General features: G+C 39.8%; 2 protein-coding genes across 4 annotated transcripts in view; one reads left to right on the top strand and one right to left on the bottom strand.

Moving 5' to 3' along the window:
* The window catches only part of LOC116295208 (protein sidekick-1-like), a 37,549-nt gene extending 24,828 nt beyond the window's left edge, over positions 1-12,721 (top strand). Inside the window, exons 15-27 of the mRNA XM_031702970.2 lie at positions 812-1,108; positions 1,908-2,201; positions 3,142-3,456; positions 3,677-4,075; positions 4,392-4,691; positions 5,528-5,994; positions 6,693-6,787; positions 7,272-7,434; positions 7,818-7,884; positions 8,093-8,376; positions 8,829-8,982; positions 9,300-9,457; positions 9,751-12,721. Of these exons, the coding sequence (XP_031558830.2) occupies positions 812-1,108; positions 1,908-2,201; positions 3,142-3,456; positions 3,677-4,075; positions 4,392-4,691; positions 5,528-5,994; positions 6,693-6,787; positions 7,272-7,434; positions 7,818-7,884; positions 8,093-8,376; positions 8,829-8,982; positions 9,300-9,457; positions 9,751-9,807 (3,050 nt within the window). The 3' untranslated portion in view covers positions 9,808-12,721. The remainder of the gene's footprint in view (positions 1-811; positions 1,109-1,907; positions 2,202-3,141; positions 3,457-3,676; positions 4,076-4,391; positions 4,692-5,527; positions 5,995-6,692; positions 6,788-7,271; positions 7,435-7,817; positions 7,885-8,092; positions 8,377-8,828; positions 8,983-9,299; positions 9,458-9,750) is intronic.
* Positions 10,984-22,182, bottom strand: part of LOC116295209 (uncharacterized) — a 37,021-nt gene continuing 25,822 nt past the window's right edge. For all 3 annotated transcript variants that reach the window (XM_031702971.2, XM_031702972.2, XM_031702973.2), the window contains exons 5-17: positions 22,014-22,157; positions 20,941-21,252; positions 20,117-20,416; positions 19,153-19,473; positions 18,265-18,564; positions 17,180-17,473; positions 16,155-16,609; positions 15,647-15,741; positions 15,358-15,517; positions 14,675-14,741; positions 13,809-14,089; positions 13,473-13,653; positions 10,984-12,753 (exon numbers count right to left, since the gene is read on the bottom strand). In XM_031702971.2, coding sequence (XP_031558831.1) covers positions 12,578-12,753; positions 13,473-13,653; positions 13,809-14,089; positions 14,675-14,741; positions 15,358-15,517; positions 15,647-15,741; positions 16,155-16,609; positions 17,180-17,473; positions 18,265-18,564; positions 19,153-19,473; positions 20,117-20,416; positions 20,941-21,252; positions 22,014-22,157 — 3,086 coding nt within the window. In that variant the 3' untranslated portion in view covers positions 10,984-12,577. The remainder of the gene's footprint in view (positions 12,754-13,472; positions 13,654-13,808; positions 14,090-14,674; positions 14,742-15,357; positions 15,518-15,646; positions 15,742-16,154; positions 16,610-17,179; positions 17,474-18,264; positions 18,565-19,152; positions 19,474-20,116; positions 20,417-20,940; positions 21,253-22,013; positions 22,158-22,182) is intronic.

Below are 22,182 nucleotides of genomic sequence, written 5' to 3'. Positions count from 1 at the left end.
CCTAAAACGTCTGGATACGCCACTGATATAGGATGTTGAGTTTTGTAGATAGAGACCGCAAAAACTCGCAAAAGATACTTTATTTAAAGCCCAGGGAAAAATAGTCTCCTACGCAGCCGCTATTAGTGTCGTCACGCAACGCTCTCTCTCCTAAGTAGTTATTAGTGTCGTCACGCAACGCTCTATGCGTAAGAAACTAAGGGAAGAACCAACAATTATATCAAAATTGGACTGGAAAAAACCTCTGGAGGAATCTTGGTCAGGTCTGAGTAAACTCAAATCTCCAATTGGAATTTGGTTTGTTAGTTTTGTGGAGGGAGGAAAAACAGAAGAACCCGAAGGAAACCTTTAGAGTCAAGGGAAAGAGCTAGCGAAATCTAACCTCATGTGATGCCGAGTCCAGGAATCGAACTGAATGTCCATAGGGGAGAGAGAGGCGAATGTGCCACCACTAACTATACCCCACCCCTAATTTCCATGCAACATCCAGCTGATTTGAAATAGTGACGTAGAAATGACGTCACTGCAAAACTGAGGTGTCTATAAAGCCTACGAAAATTGACCAGCGAAATATAAAATCCTGTCCACCATCGTAATAAAAATACAAAAATCATTAGTTTTTGTGTTACTGTTATCAGCCTCGTATTAGCAACGGTCCCCCCCCCCCCCCCCCCCCCCCATTTGGTGACTTGGAAATTCTTCAAGAGAAAAAGTGACACCTCAGTTTTGTAAATGCTCTCGATTCTGATTGGCTACCATTTTCTCTCAGATCAGCTGGATGGTTCTGATGACAATTTGACTTGTGTTTCAGTACCATCGAGAGCACCAGAAGTGTTATCCATTAATACCTCGGCAAAAAGTATGAAAGTAGTTTGGAAAACGCTCCCCGAAGAATATCATCATGGCGTACTACTGGGTTATAAGATTTTCCGTAAACGTTTTTCATTAAATCATTATCGTATTGGGAGATATAAAGTTCCAGCCAACGTTACCAAAAAGTCTCTCATTGCGAAACCTAATACTTTGTATTTGTGCCAAATGTGCGCTTATAATCGAATTGGCGATGGAGTTAGGAGCGAATGGAGGAACTGCTCAACACCGGAGGGAGGTAAGCCATTTTTCGACACGCTAGCTTGAAAAACGCTTTCTTTTGAGCGAGTTCATTAAGTGTGTTGGTGCATGGGGTTATGGTTGTATAGGGCAGAAACACTTTTATTTATTTGTGTAATTGATAAGTGGCCAAAATATTCCTAAACCACAATAAAAATAGAACTATTTTATAAGACGTTATATGACACTGGTGGTTGCCGATTCTCCGTAGCCGGCATTCGAGTACATCCTTACTAACAATACATTCTGTTTCTACGACATACAACAATCAACTCATATCAGCGATCTCTCAGTTAAAGCTATTTCAAAAAAGATTGAATGCACACTATATAGTGCATTCCAAGACCGAAGTGCATTGTGGGTCATAGTGACATTGTCTAAAGTAGGATTAATAATAATTATTTATTCTATTTTTAGCGTATTCCATCTGAAACAATATACTAACTAAATGCAGAGTTAATTGCTGTATATTTACTTTTTATTCCAAATAACATACCCACAATGCCCTTTGGTCTTGGAATGCACTACTCAGTATGTAGTATTCAGTATTCAACCTTTTTTGAAATATCTGTATGCAATTTCAATACATTTTACTACGAATGGTGAATCTTGAGAGTAACCTTCGAATTTTATCAATACCCTTAAAAAACCTCTAGGCTCATCCCTAAATTAGGAGGTACTCACATTCGATGACGTCCAGGAATCGAGCCCAAGACCCGGAGGGGGGGGGGGGGGGGACGGAGTACACTCTACGCCATTCTTCATACCCGTGACCGTGCGATGATTTCAATCCACAGTCCCTGATGAAAGTCCACAGGGAATCACGGCCCATGGCCATAAAACTGCGATTAACGTCACCTGGGGTGAAGTTCCCGCCTCTCAGCGAAACGGAGTAATCCTCGGGTATAGAATATTCTGGAAAGATTCCTTAAACCAGACTAATGGGACACAGACTGTGAACAATGATACATTCTCCCTGGATATCAAAGGACTTAAGATATACACTTCATACTGTGTTCAAGTCCTGGCATTTACTAAAGCGGGAGATGGAAACATCAGCGCATGCGTTGACGTAAGGACCGATGAGGATGGTAAGTTTCGTACACGAGAAGCCGATCTTTTGCAGGGCACACGGTCAAAGACAAGTCATTGTTTTTGAGGGTTTGAGTGATTTGTGAAGTTTATACGAGTTCCTGTGGGGGAGGGTGAAGGTACGAAAATAATCGATAAAGAAACCTTACTCCCAATTTGTTTGATATAGGGTCGTCGCAATAATCTAAGCCCAACACTATTCTTGGGATGAATGTGACGTCATAGCCGCCATTTTGATTGAATTTAACAAACGTTTTGGTCTTGGTGTTTTTTTTTTTTTGTCATGTCAACCAACATAGCGGCCATGTCTCTTTTTATTCTCATTGGTAGGGAAGCACGCCACCTATGCTACCTCTTACTCTGCTCAAACCATTAAATATATCTTGATTCCTAGTAAAAATGTTAAAATAATTTTAAGGTTTGAACAATATAATTATCATATGTAAAGTGTATGCTACATCGAGTGTATAAGCAGAATTAAAAATCTGGCTCAGTTGGGGTCTCGCGGCACGAGAGGTCAGTTGGTCAAGTCCCGCGAGAACCCAACTGAGGCAGATTTTTTAATCTGCTTATACACTCGATGTAGCATACACTTATTTCAATAAAGTTAGTCACCTGAAAAGCTACAAAGCTGAGACCGGCAAGGATTATGGGTAGACACATTTTACATGTTTCAAGCGCTTGATAACTGTTGATGGACTTGAGATCTTCTACCAGTTACGAGTTCACCTCCTCTGAGCATCCTCAACTGCTGCAGTTTGTGTCAAAAGCTTTGCTTGTTGAATATGAGATATTTCCCATGATTCTCAGCGATCACAGCTTTCTAGGTTTTTGGTGACTAACCTATTGAAATAAGTATATACTTTACATATAGATCTGTACCGAGTGACAAAAACACATTTCATAAATATAATTATTGTCTATTTTCTCACTCTACAGTACCAACAAGATCTCCTACAAGCTTGGTCGGTCGTAGCTTGACTAGCACTTCTCTAGAAATCAGTTGGGAAGCTCCCCCTATGAATACTCGTAATGGAAAACTGCTAGGCTATGTCATATCTATCCACAGATTCAATCAAGCATTACAAATGATCGATACCCCAGTTAGTTTAACTCTTACTTGTCCACACAATACCAGCAAAGTCATAGAGTATTTGAATATAGGGCTGTTGTATTGTGTCAAAGTGGCCGTCTTCAACAAGATTGGAGTGGGGAATTTCAGCAATTGTTCAATGGTAAAGTTGAAGGAAGAGGGTAAGACTTAAATAATAATGATAATTTATTATTATTATTGTTATTATTGTCATTATTATTATTATTAATATTATTGTCGTTATTATTTTTATTGTCATTATTATTATTATGTGCTGTACTAAAACGTATAGATGCAAAAAAACTGATATTATTATTATTATTATTATTGTGGTTATCATTATTTATTATCATATCATTATTATAATTTTATTATTTTCAGTTCCTAGTAGGCCTCCTAGAAAAATACAGATTGTTGATAGGACGGCAACTTCACTTCTAGTCTCTTGGAGTTCTATTTACTGGGCAAGGCGCAATGGCATCATCCTTGGCTATACACTGATTATAAAACCTTATACTACGATAACAGCGGAAACGACAGCAACAACGACTACTACAAATCCACCAACGACTACACTATTGCATTCAAATCTATTAAGAAGTGTTAGAGTACGCAGAAGTGTTAGTTCCGAGATGGTCATCAATGTTGGACCGGACGTTCAGTCATATCTTGTAACGAACTTGGACAAGAATACAGAATACTGTGTACAACTGCTTGGGTTTAACTCAGCAGGTGAAGGCAACCAATCAGATTGTGTCTTGAGTAGAACCTTTGCTACAGGTCAGTGGAACATTCTAGAGCGATTTTCGTGGTCTGTCTTTCTGTCCATATCTATTGCTATCTATTTATTTGTCTTACTGTCCGTTCTTACGTCAGTCCCACGTTCCCCTCATGTCTTGTTGTCCGTCGGTCTGTCTGTCCATCTGTCTTGCTGTCCGTCGGTCTGTCTGTCCATCTGTCTTGCTGTCCGTCGGTCTGTCTGTCCATCTGTCTTGCTGTCCGTCCGTCTGTCTGTCCATGCATCTGTCTTGTTGTCCGTCCGTTTGTTTGTAAGTTATTACTGATTATTCTAATATTTTTAAAACTATTTTTATAGACAACGTAATTCCGCAGCTGACTTTAAGGACAGGCTCAACTTCTATACAAGTAAACTTAAACATCAGTGGTTTTAATGAATTGGTCTCTTCTGGTTTTCTAATGTATTACGAAGTGCAATACAAAATAAAAACTGTTTCTGGGATCCCTGTGGAAGAGGGAGAGTTCAAGTCGCGGTTCTTCAATGCTACCACCCAGACTATTGTCCTAGACGGGCTTTCTCAATACACGTCCTATGTCTTTCAAGCAGCAGTGATAACCAAGTCTGGCAGAGGGAATTTCTCTCATCCTGTGATCATTGGTGGGTACCGTACAACAACCTCCTTTCCGAATTACCGCTGTGTTCCTTGATTACAGACTCATTTACTCAGGGTTAGTCTCGAATCAGTGTCTATATATTTACAAATACCAGAGGTAAAGTAATACAGCTAATACGGACAACTTGAAATTCCACGGATGTTCACTGGCATACATGAATATTTTACACAAAGTAGAGGCTAACCCTGAGAAACTGAGAATTTGAATTTGGAGTATTTGGTGGGATGAGGGAGATGAGTAACATGATGATATCTCTTTATTATGTGAACGAGGCTCTCACGGAAGAGGAAGGAGGGGAGGGAAAGGGGAGGGGAGGGGAGGGAAAGGATTAGTCCCCAACTCTCCCCAAGTCCCTATCCCCTCCCTTTTCCTTATCCCCTAAGAGTCTCGTTCACAAAAAAGAGTGTGTCACACTCAATCATAACAAACACAAATAGGGAAAACACGATAGGGCTGAAAAACGAGTCAGCGGTTGTGAGGTCGCGGGCTCACCTGCACGGCCCAGATTAAGCTACTAAAGTGCAGAAGCTTTTTTTTGTTGATTGTTAAAAAAACTCGTATTTCATTCTATTAACCAATGCTAAGAGTAGAACTTTTCTAATGTTTGTGCGATTATGCTTGGCGATAAAAACGTTTTCGTCTTAAATGTGAAAGTTTCCAGCGGCCGCCATGTTTGTTTTTTCGGATAATTTGGCGCGTGCGCGTTCATTTTTTCAGCCTTGTTGAAAACACAACATAATAAACAGGGTTAACTCTATGAAAAGAAATAATTCTCTAACCATAAGATTGGTTTGTCATGCTTGCATTTGTAACCGTTAGAAACCTGCCATTGTCCCGACATCTTCTACACAAACTGGTACGTTAATGCGCCATTCACAAAGTTAAAAAGCAATGAAATCAGTGGAATTCTTCCTTCGATTCTAAATGATGTCATGAGAACTGCATGCAAGTACTGTGACCTTAACAACGGCTCAGCGATGATTGACTACTACAACGATCACCATGGCGACAGAGTGAGCATGAAAGACGATGTCAATGCCATGAAGGGGAACATCACGTCCTATAACCACATTTCTTTTCCTCTGACTCAAAGAAACAAGGAGTTGAAATATGAAGGGACGTATGTACCTCTGTTGTATGTGCCTGGGCTGTTGGTGATCGGTAGCAATGAATCGTTAGTCGAGAAGTACGCGCGGGTCGTGGCAGGGTCCGTATATGACATATGGCCTGTTGTCATCATCAATATTGTTACTACTTTACTGGCAGGGACGATTATTTGGCTTCTGGTGAGTCAATCTTTTTATGGGCCTAAATTAGTTACTTACTCACGCAGCCATGTTAAATGGAACAATAGATTCCACCACACGTAGCAACACGTTAAGAGGTAAGAAAGAAGGAAGGAAGGAAGAAAAAAAAGATTGAGTCAGACAGATACCCAGACAGACAAATCGCTAGAAAGAAAGAAAGAAAGGAAAAAAACAAATGAATAAACACAAGCGTAAGCAGGTCTTCTCTAACAGGTGTAAGTATAACAAGTAACTGCCATTTTTTGTCGTATTATGATTTTCATTATTTATAATTATTTTTTTCACTATTCCGAGTAATAAGCCCTTTTAGCTAGGACGTGTAGACCCCTTGCATGTGACGTCAAAGCAGCTTGATCTGGGGGACAAAACAAAAGAATTCCAATCTCCTGAGGATTGGAACCTATTGCGTTGTCCCCCAGATTGAGCTGCATTCCAAAGTGCTGCAAGGGGTCTATTGTTTTCCCATTTCAGACCACATGTCATTGGCTTGAGAATAAGATTCTTTGTTTGAGTTGTATCCATATTCACGTGTCTTCACATGCGCAACCATTAAACAAAGACATGATACTCTAGGGAATGACACGTGGTCTTTAACATAAAAGCATTACGCTCGAGGTAAGCAGATCCATTAGTAGTATACATTTAACTATATGCACGACTTTTATTCGTTTCCTTAGGAACGTGGCAGCAACAGCGAACAATTTACCGTGTCCACAATAAAAGGAATTGGAGAAGGATCGTGGTGGGCCTTCATCACCATGACAACACTAGGGTACGTAATTTAAGGTAGCTGTTAAGGACGTTCATGGGCAAAAGAACCCATCATTAGATTTTTTTGAATTTTGCACGATGAAAGAACATCCTCCTGGAAGTAAAATAAGCAAATAAAAAATGGGGGTCCCCGACTTCGTTTAGCCGTCAGAATGCATGGAAGTTCACCCAGATTTTTTTAATTTTTCCTCTAAAGTAAGACATTACCGCTTTTCGAAAAACGAAATAAAAAAGGGTGGTGCCCGACTTTGTTTTAAAGCTACAAGAGATTAAAGACGTTTTTATAATATTTTGCTTATCAAAACGTAACATTGGAATGACGTCATCACGATGAGCGCGCGCTCACTAACTTCATGCGTAGAAAGGATGCGCACGCACGAACAGTGCCCATGAACGTCCTTAACCACCATGACAGCATTGAGCTGGCGTGAAAAGAGCTGATCCCCCCCATATATGCTTAAGTCGTACGCTTTTCTTTGTTTAAGTTACGGGGATCGGGTACCGGTAACCCGTGCCGGACGTATTTTTGCTATTATATGGTCACTGGTCGGGATATCAATAGCCTCCATCATGATTGGTTCATTGTGTGCTACCTTCACCGTTACCGTGGTAGAAGAGTACGGGACTGGGATTGAAAAAGGAATAACGGTAAGGACTGGCTACTAACATAGGCACTTCTTAACTTTCTATGCCTAATCAAAATAGAAATGGCGCCTTTAAATACTGCGGTTTTTAAATTCCCTGCTGTTTGGGGTTAAACCCTATTTTATGTAGAATATTCATGTGTTCCAGTGAAGGTCCCTGGAATTTTCAAAGTGTTTGTATCGTTGAAGTTGTGCATTCTTTAGTTTGCCAGCGGCGGATGTAAGATTTCATCTTGATCGGGGGGGAGGGGTAGGTTCACCTCAGAAACAAAGGTCAGTTGGTTTTACACAATAGCCAGACTATTTCAGTCCAAAGTCATATTATCGAGATGAGAATTGCTTCTTTACGCTCAAGTGTTTTTTTTTTCTCTCTCTGTTTTTTAATAGGTTGGTGTAGTGGCACTCACACCTGATGCTGAGATAGCAGAAGAAGTGTGTCGAGGACGCGCGACTGGTGAGTACAACCAAACACAATAGAAATTATCTAGTGTTAAGTATTAATTATTACAAAGACTCGCTATTTGGTAGCAGTATCCATTTACGGGCAAATTTTTCAGACATACAAAGGGATTTAATTGTTCTGCCATCTAACCACAGGCAGCCCAAGCTGTATTCAATCATGCCTGATAATGAACTAACCAGTCTTTAATGTTTTATAACAGTTAAGAGTTTTCAAAGTATTGAAGAGCTGGTAACCGCCCAAAGATCCGGAGAGGTGGATAATATGATAGTGGATCACTTCACCGCACAGAATCGTCTAGATCTATTTAACGGCACGTGGTACAAGATCAGAAATGTCATCAATCAACCGTTCACTTATGGCGTACTACTGAAAGAGGAGGCTACCAAGCTAGAGAGATATTTCAAAGAATACAGCGCGGTCAATGTATCGAAAGTCGTCGAGTTTGCAAATATGGTCGACAAGAGTGAAGAGGCCAATGAAACGGTTAGAAAACTGTTACTATAGTACATTGATCATGTATACAACTATTTCAAAAAACGTTGTCGATCGGAGACCTGACACTGAGTAGGCTGATCTGAGACTTTTTGTGTTTTTATGTTATCTGGCTGAAATATGAAAAAGCACATTTGTAATTTAAGGTCATTCTTCATATTCCAACCTAAAAGAAAACTAGAACTTTGAAATTGGTGCGGTCGTATTTGATGGGGGTTTCAAACTATTGCACGTGGTACAAATAAGAAACTCTGGTTGGTCCTTGAGCTCATGAATAATTAATGAGTATAAGATTTCAGATTTCGGCAGATCTCAGAACGACAACCAGAAATAGGTGTAAGTGGTAAAAGTTTTCCGTGTCATGAACGATGGACGTTATGATTGATTGAGTGACTAAATATGACAGACTGACAGAGTGATTTACATCATTTTTCTTTACGTAGGAGCCCGTGCGACTGACCGTCCAGACCGAGACTATCAACTTTCTCGACCCCTCCAGTTCGATTTTCGGGACAACGTTCCTTGTGCTTGGCCTGACGTTGTTCTTTTTTTTCCTGTGTGGATTTGTGTATGACAAGCTTGTTACCAAGAAAAGAGGTCAGTTGATTGTTGTTATGGTTTGTTTCTAATTAGTACTGACAACATGGACGCATTCAGGGCGCATTCACCCCCTCCCATTGGCAGTTCATTTGTAACAGTCAGATGCACGTGGTGGTGGGGGAGGGGGGGGGGGGCTTGAGGTTAAAGGAAGTGACTAGGCACCACATGGGAAAATGGGAAATCTTAGGCACTCTCCACCCTCCAATAAGATAGCAGCGTATAGCAAACACCTAGTACGCCTTCTCAACTAGAATGACATTTGAATTTACCTATTTGAGTATATTTTTATCGATATGTGTTTTTTTATGCTTTAGATAAAAATGACTCTGAATTGGTTGATGATTATAGAGAACGACTTGAAGCAATGAGATCTCATCTCCAAGAATTCTATTCCAATGTTTGCGCTTTAAATTCTCAACTTCGAACTCATCACAACGATGCGTTACGACGATTACTTGTTCAGGAGAAAAAGGTAACTAGAAAAGTGGCCTACTTACCAGCTTAACTAACTTACCTTACCTACCGATTTAATCTACCTTTCTATCTACTCCACCTACCCACTTATCTAACCACCTACCTATCTACTTACCTACCCAACTACCAGCCTACCCACCCATCTACGTATTAATCAACCAACCAACTAATCAAAACGTTACCCTACCACCGATCTACTTACCTACCAACTCCCCTATTTGTTACCTTAGAGAGAAAAGGAAAGACATCAAAAATACTGTTGTTTTTTTGTTTTTGTTTTTGCATCTACAGAAAAAACCCCAAAACTCAGTGATGCCTCATGTGAACGTCGTAAAAGTCTGGTCTTGAAAAATCCTTAGCTTCATTGACAGATTCTGCACGATGGTATTTGCACGGGACTTTGGTGACGGTTATGCTTTGTCCCCGGGCCGTTATCTTACGGCTTGCTTTCTTCCAGGCTCCTCTCTCTTGAAAGGCATTAGGTAAGAGACTGGGGAAAAGTTCAAAGTGATATTTTTGAATGGAAAGCAAGTCAGGAAGAATAAAAATTGCACATCGCTAATGCATGCACTATTACTATGAACACACCGAATCGAAATATGGCGACCAATTTAAATAACTATTGTCCTATCTGGTCTGACTTGCCTCGTGTTCACTTGGAAACATAAATGCGTTTCCACATCTAGGAGAGGCTAGTCAGAACAGAACAATAGTTATTCAAATTGGTCGCCATATTTCGATTCGGTGTACATGGTGGGTTTAAAAAATAGAATTAAAATAAAGGTCAATAGCGATTTGCAGGCGATGTAATTGGTCAGCTCATCAATATTTGACCAATCACCGCGCGTTTAGTAAACTGGTCGGGCTTTCCATTGACACGGCTTAACCACAGGAAGCCCACCTGGTTAATTTTTTACAGTAGTGTTAGAATCATTCGAATTTTCATGCAATTTGAAGAAACTGAAGAATAGTAAAAACGAATTCTTCCAGGCGCTCAATGGAAGATTAAAAACCACCTTGCCGTCCTGCATTGAATTGTGGGAAATAAGTTGATACGCGAACGAAGGCATGACAAAGTTTATCGTGCTCGTTATTAGTTTTTCGTGAATTCTGGAAAGAAATGATGAATTTTCTTCAGCTTTTCATTAAGTTCTTTTTTTGAATTTTTGTTAACGATTTTGCATGAGATATTTAAATATGACACCGGGGTATAGCCTGCCTGTCCACTGGAGGCAATACGCATTCGCGGGTCGTCTTTTATACTCTCGTATTCAAGGTTAGTCTTGTTTTTGTGCCGAATATTTATATAAAGTTGGGTAAAATTTCAAGGTGTTTGTCCTAGGCCTCTTTCAGAGACTAAACCAACGACATTTTGAAAAATTATCACATCCCATCGAGTTTAGCACTCATTATTTACTGAAGATGGAAGCAATCATTTCCGAAACTGGTGCATTTGATAGATGAGCCTGTAGTCACAGAACACAGCGGTGTTTTATAAATTTTAAAAAGAAGTATTTCATAATGTAATATTTATAAGTTTATTGTCTTTTCACTTATAACAATATCACTGCATACAAAATGTTGAAATCTTTTTAAAAAGCTCAGAACAATCCGTTTTATTATTCAACGTGTCGCACAAATTTTTCAAAACGACAAAAGTGTACCTACCCTCCCCTCCCTAAAACTTTTTCAATTGCGTATGAATATCTTCTTTATGCCCCAGTGTAATAAGTTTCCAAATAAGCTTTTGCATACAACAAGTTGAAATATGTCGTCGGTTCGGAAAGGTTCAATTATCGAAGCCAAGGTCGAAAGTTGTTCTGGGTAAATGTAAATAACGATAATATTATGCGTATATCGCGTCATCAGCCATGACAGGAGGCACGACAATAGTCTTTTTTCCTTGGAAAAAAATAATTCTTTCTCATGTAAACCAGATTTATCTGCTCCTGCCTCCTATCACTGTTTTGCCATACTGTGATGGTTAAAAAATTCCTTTTTGCAGTTTTACAGTTCTTGAACATTGATTAAAGCTACCAAGCATTTTGTCACACTCTCCGAATACTCTCCGAACACTATCCGAACACTATCCGAACACTATCCGAATGCCAAGGATATCAACTACCCAGAATACCCCTCGGCCTTAGCTTCCATGAGTTTACCTGTTCAAACCGACAACGCTTTTGACAGACCACTCATCTCATTCCCTAGAGTTTCCTTTTAGTGAATATGGATACGACTCAAACAAAGAATCTTATTCTAAAGAGAATGACACGTGGTCTGAAATGTGAAAGTATAACGCCCAAGCTAAAAGGGCTACTTTGATTAATATTGATCTGTCTGTCTTTCTTGTCTTATCTTACGTCATAATGCAGGTAGCCCAAACTCTTGACATGATTTCGAGAACTTACTTTGAAAATTTGAAAAATGAAAAATTTCTAAAATATTTTACCAAATATGGTATTTTTGGCGTTATATGGTGAAACCACCAGGATTTCACCTCTAGAAAAGTTTAAGTATATTTCAAAGCATTTGGTAATTTACATCAAGAGATTGGGTTTCCCGCCTTTTATAAGCAACCAATTAGAAACTCGCACTAGTCATTGCTAAGTAACCAGTTTTACAACGGCCTTCTTGCATGCAGGGCATTAATCTTTTATAAGACGATCACGGTAGCGGAGAAGTTCACTGATAATTCCCGTTCAGCTGATTGAGCTATAAAAAAGCGTCCGATCCCAGCTAATAGGGACCTTAAGCTGCAGGACGGCAACGACGACGACGACGGCAACCATACAATAACACTAATTGCGCTATTCAATAGATACTCGTTGGAATGTACGAAATACTGTGAATCATTGCCGTCTTATGCTGAAAGTAAGACGTGAAATGTCCTATTTTTACGTACTAAAGAGAACGGCTACGCCAAGAGCTTATCTTTGCTGATTTTCCGCTCCCAAAAGACGTCATTTCACTTTAAAACGGGGATGCTTATTGAGTAAAATACTAGGTAAACACGAAATAATAATACAATAGAAGGTTGAAGCGCCTCAATTTCGCCGACGTTCTCGCCCACCTTGCCGTCCTGCAGCTTAAGGTCCCTAATACAGCAAGCCCTACCCTACAACCAAACGATCTCATGTTTTCTAGCTTTCCTTTGCTTAGCGTACGCTATCCATTGTCTTCGGTGTTTTTCTTTCAGCTCCGTGTGAATCTTTAACATTTGTCTATAAAACGTTTCCAGTAAAAATCGCATTTCCTCCTTGCTTCTTTTGTACTGTTCAGCGGGGCTTAGGTCTTGTTACATGAAATGAAATGTGTTGTATCCTTATTACAATGCTCATCATTGTGGAAGGGAATAGGTATAAATGATGATATAAGGAAAGCTACGATGGAAGGGATGTTTTTTTAACTACCAGAATCCTTTGCAAATCTTCTTTTGTTAGGTTAATTAGTACCAATTGTCCTACTACTTGTCAGTATCAGCTTTATTTTTTACAAAGAGCCTGATTATGCATGGCTTCAAAACACATTACTACCATTATCTTTAAGTGCGACCCGCGGAGTTTGATGTCTCTTTCGCGACGCCGAGTAGCATCTTAACGACCGTCAATCAAAGAACTGATTATTTTGAGAGAGATTTCAGACTGAAAGATTTTAATCCTCTAAAATCTTTAACTCAGTCCAAAATCTCCTTCAAGATATTGTGATTTTTATTTTAGTTATTTGTGATTGACGGTCGTTTAACTGCTAGTCGGCGAACGAGACATAAAGGGTCGCTTTTCAATGACAATGGCAGTATTCTCTCAGGGGCAGATCTAGGGGAGGGGTGCAGGGGGTGCGCACCCCTCCCTGGTTCGACTTTGTGTCCCTACTTCGAAGATAACCAATACTGTTTTTTCCCCTTTGATTCTAAGGGGTGCACCCCTCCCTGAGTTAACTTTGTGCGCAGCACCCCTCCCTGAACAAAATCCTGGATCCGCCCCTGTCTCTGATCTTGTGACTAAAGGACTTACTTGGTACTTGAGCGTACTTGTCAATGGCCTTGTTCTTATTCCAAGAGTAGAATAACATTCCTGCAACAACGGCACAACCAAGAGCAGCCAATAGAAAAAATACAGTCAGTTGATACATCGTTGTGCTTGGATCAAGCAGATCAATCTCTTGGCGTACTGTTTGAGAGTGCACGTTGAATTGCTAGAAGAAATTCAAGGATTTCTTGTTATATTAAACATAAATATATTAACTTAAACAACTCAGAGTGACAGTTTGTTAAAGAAGATTGATTGCTTCAAAAAAGTGGACCAGTTAAAACCTCAACGTCACATCAACTAGCGCTATTTAACCCTTACATTCGAAACAGTTTTTTTCTCTCGTTCTTCTTGAAGTAACTTGATCTCTACTTCATATGTCGTAGTGGCATACTCCTGGAACCTCTTTGCTAGCCTAGCTGCACCTCCTCCTATGTTAACACCATAATAGAACTTCTCGTTCAATATGCTGGAAACTTTGTACCATGAACCGTTGAACAAGTCTGTTCGAAATCCTGCCATGTACATATCCACGATGATACCTTCGGCAAGGCCAACTTTTAGAGCTTCTGCTAGGTTCTCGAGATCTTCGTATGTTGTTCCTTTGAGGACGAGAAAAATATGTTAAGAGTTGTTTGTAAGGCTGCGTTCATGATGTATGTCAGAGGAATGGGGGGGGGGGGGGGGGGCAGGTGAAAATTTGAAATGTCCAGAATAATTCTTAACACCCCCCTTAAAGTCATGCAAAAAAATACGATTCCCCCTAAGCAAGGCTTGTCCCCCCCCCCCCCCCGGGCCATCCCCCATTTTTCCTACCAAAATTTTCCCTCTGCCATACATTATTAACGCAGCCTAAGGTGACTATAAAAGGTGATTGTTTGGTGAGTAGTGTAATTGAAACTTGGGATTTATGTAAGATGTTGATCGTGTTGTAGTCGTTGAACAGTCGTTTGACGATCGGGAATAGTGAGATGTACTCGAACGACGGTCGTTAGTTAATCATAAAGTGATCGTATATGATAGTTTTTCGTTCGTCACATTTGTTCATTAGTATCGTGAAGTGATCGTGAGGTTGTCGTCAAGCGGTCGTTCGTTTATCGCACTAAAATGATCGTGAAGTGGCATTATACTGATGTTCATAACATGAGGTGATTTTAAGGTGATTGCTTCATCAGCATTTTTCTCACGTGTCGTTGCTCTTTCATCGACTCTCATCAAAGCCCTGTAATCCAGTGGGTTGTCAAGAGATGCTAGCTGAAATAAACCGCAAGAAAAAGTAAGGCTCTGGCAATCATGGACGGGAATGAACGACACAGTAGACTATGCTGGAGGTATATATATATATATATATAGACTACTGACATAAAGTACATGCACTCAACAGATAAGGGATGTAAACTCATCAACCACAAATATTTCATGTTGGGAGTTGTGTGCATTAGCAATTCCGAAAAACTGGGGGGAAACTGCGTCCAATAAGCAAATGCAGTGTTTCGGGCGACGCAATAGATGCCATCTTGGAAATGTGTCCCCTAAACCAGTCCCACAATGCACTGCAATGCCACTCGACCCAGTTTTTCATAAATCTCGACTGAATGGCTATTAAATGTGTATTGAGTGTGTTATATACTTAAACATTAGCCTTTGGCTAGGAAGAATTGGCAACCACTCCCCGTATCACCATGTAAGACAGGTTCGTGCTGAGATATCCACAAAATTCAAGGGTTTCTGCTAACATCGTAAAATTCAAAAGTTTTTCGAGTGCACTTGAAAGCGTGAATTAAATTAATTCATGGAGTTTAAGGAGTAACACGAATCCTGGTAAGATATAGATTTGTGTGTGTGTGTGTGTTAAGAAAAATGGAACTACCTTTTTGTCACGCTTGACGTAAAGCTGTTCATTTAGAATCTTGACTGAGAGAGAAGACGTTATTGAACCAACCAACAGGGCAACAGTAACTAATCCTATGAAGAACCATGCAATACTGAACACTCGACCGATATGAGATTTAGGAACTCTGTCACCATACCTAAACACACACGAAAAGTGCACTCAAACATAGTTCCTCTTTTATACTTAGTGCCCGGAATTCAGAAAAATCATTATCGAGATGGACTGTCGTAGTATCGTGGTTGTCATGGTAATATGTTTAACTCACCCTACGGTTGTCATGGTGACGAATGCCCACCACACCGTTTCGCTCACCCCTTGGTAGAAGTGAGCTGGTAATTTACGGCGGTCTGTAATTGCTTCCTAAGAATAGAATAGAACGACTTTAAATATTCAAATAGAGTGCCCTTTCACCTTTCAGGCTCATGCCCTGCAAACAGAATGAGTGGGATTCCCATCAGATATATCTATCAAATATATATTGACCCTTATCCATCTATACTAAGGATGGATTGTATAGGTTTTTGATAAATAAATAAAGAGTGTCCCTGTGTTTTGTGCTTATGATTATGGAAGGTACATAATAAGCCTGTTTTACTTGGGTGGACTGTTTTTCAATTTCAGACCACGTGCCATTCTCTTGAGAATAAGATTCTCATGCGCAACCGTTAGACAAAGAAATGATACTCTATGGAATGACACGTGGTCTGAAATGGAATAGCATTACGCTCAAGGTAAAGAGGTCTATTTCTGTTTCAAGTGGATAAATGACTTACCAGAATCCACAAGAAGAATCCTGATACAACAGTCATCGATAAACTAATGGCAACAATCGGCCAACAGTGAAACACCGAAGACGCAACCTGTCTTGCATAAGCCATTTCTGTCTTAACAGAAGTCAAAAACGCAAACCCGGGTACTTCCAAGAGGGGTACGTAGTAATTTCCATTGGGAGTTGTCTGTCTGTCCTTTGATTGCCGAACAGGAAAGATAAAGTCAACGTTATCTCGATCCATTTCAGTATCTCTGATCCCCCTGTAGGAGCCTTGAGGGTCAAGCTGATAGATGATCCGAGGAAGACCATGTTCTGAGCACTGCCCGCATGAATATCCCACCATATCGGAGAGGATTCGTGGTATCAGACCAGTTGGAGTAGATGTTGATGATATGACCGCGTATGGGGGGACTGGACTCCATAGGGCCTTCATAATGGGGTTACACCTACAAGTGGCTAAAAATAGTATTCGATTGTCACACCAACACCAGAAATGTAGCACGCAATGCTCACAGTATGGTTCCCTTCTTCCTTTTACTTTGATTGCGTTCATCGCACCAGTTCAGATTTGGATGCTGTTGATATATTGTGTTTCGAGAAAATCGCATGCGCAATAAGCGCAATACATACTTCTAACCACAGGGAACCCACAAAAGGTAAAGGTAATAGACCCGTTTCGAGTTCCAAATTACCGCTGTGTTCCTTTATTAAAGACTCATTTGCACAGGGTTAGCCTCGTATCAGTGTTTAAATATTCACAAATACCAACGGTTAAGTTAAGAATGCACAACTTCAACAATACGAACACTTTGAAACTCGACGGACCTTGACTGGAACACGTGAATATTCTGCACAAACTCGAGGCTAACCCTGTGCAAATGAGTCTGTAATCAAGAAACACAGCGGTAATTTGGAATTCGAAACGGGTCTGTTAGCCCATTCATCATAGCAAGGCTATATATTTTTTCCCCGGGTGGTTTTTATCTGTTGTGGGTTTCCTGTGTTTCTATTAACAGTTACAGATACCTGCAATCAAAACAAGTCTTGTGCGCCCCACTCCTATTCTGATCAACGGTCTTATCTCCACTCTATACACAGTGTAGATCCTCAAACCTGTCACGCTAGTGTGCGTGACGTTAGCTGTAACGTTCATGACATATGAATGCTCATTCTCTAGGTCTTTATCAGCGTGTTGGATTGCAGTATATGACAAAAGATAACCAATCAGATGAGTGCGTAGGTAACCAGGCAACGGTGCCCACGTGATGTTGAATGACGTAATTCCGGTGTAGTTATGTATCGTTGTTTGTGGTAACAAATCTGCAATAAAAAGTTTTACCAGATTTGCTTGACGATTTTCTGTTTGTAATGATTTTGAGTTTTTGTCAGACAAATTGATTCCAATGTTTTCCCCTTTAAATTTCTTTCAAATCTTTTGCGAATAAAAGTCTTTCTAGATTTTCCGCACCTTTTTGGCAAATAAAGAAATGATTGTCAAGAAAATGACTGGCTTGGAAAACATTGATTCCAATGTTTTCCCCTTTAAATTTCTTTCAAATTCTTTTGCGAATAAAAGTCTTTCTAGATTTTACGAACCTTTTTGGCAAATAAAGAAATGATTATCAAGGAAATGACTGGCTTGGAAAACATTAGCACAATCTTTATTGTTCAGTGTCACAAATCTGACAGAATTCTTATCTCTGACTGACTAACCTTGCTTTCTCACAGGATCTGGAAGGGGGGAATCCGGATCCCGAATCACGCGCTATCTTTTGCCGTAATCCCGCGTACCGCGAAGATTATAAGCGACGACCTAATTCAACATATTTAAAGGCGTTTGACTTTTTGTTTTACTTATTCATTTTTTCACGTTTTTCTCGAAAATAAGAAACCAAACTCCCGCATCCCGGACATGGAATTTGGCAATTACCGAGTCACTGCAGATGGTAATATCCTTAATCAAGTAAAATTCTTTTCTAGTTTCCCGACCATCCGGCGCTATATTTCATCTGTTTCCCGAATCCCGCAAACACCCTTCATTATTCTGGAAGAAAGCATGGAGAACCGGGCTTAGTGTGATGTTCATGAGTCTGGGAAGTTAACCTCCTCACCTTCTGTCCATGTAACGATAGAAGTGCAGTTGCTAAATGGTCCATCTCCTTTACTGGTAAAAGCTAATATCCGCACACAATAAAGATTGAACTTCTTTACTTCATTCACAGTAATAGAACTTTCGTCACTTCCGGTTACAATAACTTCCGGTTGACTGCTTGACTCATTCATGTTGATGATCTTTATTTTGTATCCTCGTAGAACACCATGTATATAACGTTCCTGTAGTGGTTGCCAGGTAACACGTATTGACGTCATAGCAATATTCATGATTTGTAGTGGTGGTGACATGCTTGGAACTGTTGGAGCATGCGCAATATAGATCAAATCCACATCAGCGTGAGAATATGACCTAACGTTTTATACTGAAATTGTTTCCCATTGACAAACTTTTGTACAATCAACCTCTCCATCCAATGCGGTATTGTAAACGAGCGGTACCAATATAGCCATAACGAAATAATGGTTGCAAGTCGAGGTTGGACTTGATGTGTTCATACATTTATTAAATTTATCAAGTACTTTACAACATTGACTTGGAACCATTATTTCGTGGTCACTCAAGCGAATTCGAGTCTATTGACAAGTAAGGTGCCGCACGTTTACCACAACAGCATTTTACACGGTTACTAAAAATAGATATTGCAAAGCCTTGTGGGATTGAAATGCGAACAAACATTGCAAATAAAGGCTTCGATTACATGGAAAAGAATAATGAGTCGAAAAACCATAGTTCTTCCGAGAATTGTAAACAACAAGACTACAAAATATTGTTGCAGCATGTTAACATGTGTACTGGACATGGCTTGCCCGCTTTTCGATCCCATGAGGCACGATTGTGACGTCATCCGTGGAAAGCGCTACTGATCATTGGCATTATCACTCACCGTCTTCGTGTGTCTTGACATACGTACAGCCATTTGACCCTCCCTCGTCATCACTAGTAAAATATTCCATTTGAATACAATACAGAGTATATTTCTGTAATCCAGTTAGAGTTACTGCTGATAGATTTCTATTAATTATTGTAGTGAACGTCCTAAGCGTTACATTGTGTTTCTCAGATATCGATCCAGGTATGGTCATGTTATACGTGTAGCTTAAGCGATATCCATTGATGTCTTTAGGGACGTAGTTATTGACGAAATTCCAGAAAACTTGAATTGTAGTTGAGCTGGTTGTAATTGTTGTGATATTTAGCAAATGATCTGTAAAAAGTCAAAGCAAAGTTGAGCAATCATTATCTTTATAGAAATCTTCTTAGTTTGATATTTTGATACAGTGAAACCTTTCCTTACGGACATCTGTATATTACAAACAGATATTTACATTCCAGCAAAATCACTACATCTTTGTTATGGACATTCAATTTTTCTGGCCCTTCGTTGTCCGTAATGTTTTTTCCCCCCTTTTTTTCTTCCATTAATTAAGTCATGTCATTCTTTTGAGAATAATTCTTTTTCTTTTCCGGCAAAGTTTGAAAAGTAATAGTGAAAGGTTTTGCACCATCACGTGCTCATGCCCATAATATAGCTTGGGCTGCCTGTGGTTAGATGGCAAAAGTCCCTTTGCTCTTGTAAATTAAATCATTTCTTATGTAAAACGATTGTATTGTTCCAGCCATCTAGCATGGGTGCCCGGTCACGTGATGCTGCAAAACCTCCATTCGTTGATAAAGAGAGTTTGGGACTGGGTCCCAATTACCATCGCAAAGCATGCATGGATTGTTTGTCAGAGACCAAAATGGCTGCCAAAGCTAGTATGGTATCGAGCTATTTGTATTTTTCCTGATTTTGTTTGGAAGGTTACTTGACAAAGGTTTAGTTAAGACTAGCCTCAGTTTCCACCTACCTTCAGTTAAAGTTAGAATAAAAACACACTCGCTGAATGGCCCATCTCCTTTACTGGTAAAAGCTAATATCCGCACACAATAATATGTTTGTCTCTTGACTCCATTCACAATTTTAAAACTTTCGTCACTTCCGGTTACAATAACCTCCGGTAGACTGCTTGACTCATTCATGTTGGTGATCTTTATTCTGTATCCTCGTAAAACACCATGTATATAACGTTCCTGTAGTGGTTGCCAGGTAACACGTATTGACGTCATAGCATTATTTATGACTTGTAGTGATGGTGACATGCTTGGAACTGTTGGAGCATGCGCAATTTACCTTAACAAATTTACAACGGTTTCTAATGGTACGCCCTCTTAGGCTGCGTATACACGGGCGGACGAATTTTCAACCGGTTAAAAATTTGACTTGTGCAAACCGTTTTCACGGAACTGTCTCGTTAATTATATAAAAATACGTTCTGTTTATACGGAACCGAATCCAAATTTGCACGGCTAGGCGTGGAATTTTCGTTTGCATAGCTCAGTCCCGTGTCGGAACCCCTAAATGTACAACTTTTTGACCGGTTAGATTTTCGTCAGGTACCGTGTATAAACGCAGCCTTAGATTTCGTGTTATTGTGAATAATTCAAGAAACAGACATGGCGTACCGTGACCGTGTCGGTACCGTGTACGCCAATTTGTTTGGACAAATGATGACCCGACATACGAAATCTTTTTCATTTCCAACAGTTTGCGTCATTAAGTCATCAAAGATGTTGTAAATGACGTGAAGCTAAGTTGAGTCAATTGAATACATAATCATAATCAAATACTTACCATCTTCGTGTGTTTGTGCATATGTACAACCTGAATCTCCTTTGACAGTACGAGCAATATAAACAATTCGAATACAATAAATAGTAAATTTTCTCAATCCATTTAAAGTGACTGCAGATAAGTTTCCACTAAGTATTGTGCTGTACGTTCGTTGTGTGATATTCTGCCCGTCATCTCGTGGTATCGTAGTGTTATAGCTGTATAACAAATTATACTCAGAGATTCCACTTGGAAAAATACTATTGACAAAATGCCAGAACACGTTGATGGACGTTGAGTTTGTTACTGTGGTAGAGACGTTAAGAAAATAATCTGGAGATCGAACACACGAGGAATGGATTAGAATGGCTCCATGCTACAAATCTCAGAACCATTACAGTGCGCGCGAGTGTTATAACCGTGGCCACCTACACAGCGAAACCCAATTAAATTGTAGAATGAAAACAATACATTCCAACGTTGGGTAGAGGAGCCAATCAGAATGCAGCAGAAAACAATGGCCTTTCAACATATCTTTTTATACCCACGAGAAAATAACGATGGCTATCTAGTTGTTTACACGTAACATAAGGGTCAATTCTCAATTCTCAGTCTAGGTTTCTGATTGGCTACACTACCCCGGCAAAGTTTGAATGCATCAATGTCACCATACATTTTAATTGATTCTCTTGTGTAACTGGTCTAAGTGCCCACCGGTTACAGTAGTCAAACTGTAAGAAAAATAGGATATCCAGTATTCTAAAAACGGGGGATGTTGGAGATATGGAGTCGGTGATGTGAGGCTGTTATAAACCCCTCGGATGTGACGTTAAAGCAGCTCGATCTGGGGACAAAACAAAAGAATCCTAATCCTTGAGAACTGTAACCTATTGTTTTGTACCCCAGATTGAGCTGCATTCCAAAGTGATGCAAGAGGTCTATAGGCCTTTCCTGAGTTCGGTAAAAACAACGCCATATAAGATATGATGAACAAAAGATGTGGGTATAATGAAGGAAGAAGGATTGGACGAGGAATCCCAATTTCCTGGATCCCTTTCCTGGATTATATAAATGTTAACAAATTATTTTGTTACCTGGCAAAGAAGTTGGTTTAACTGGAATATATTTGGTAAAGTCACAAAACTTGGTAACATTATTCACTGGTCTTATAAAAGTGTTTTTGCTTCCTCCACAAACAATCCCGCAATCCGTCTTGAGCACAGAACATTCTAAAGAATCTAAAAACAACAAACTTGCAGTATT

This window comes from Actinia tenebrosa, unplaced genomic scaffold, assembly GCF_029948245.1.
Source record: "Actinia tenebrosa isolate PJP-AT-01 unplaced genomic scaffold, QUT_ActTen_1.0 PGA_scaffold15__27_contigs__length_11533743, whole genome shotgun sequence".
Lineage (NCBI taxonomy): Eukaryota > Metazoa > Cnidaria > Anthozoa > Actiniaria > Actiniidae > Actinia > Actinia tenebrosa.
The sequence above is the reverse complement of the archived record's forward strand: the minus strand, read 5'-3'. Positions and strand labels throughout refer to the sequence as shown.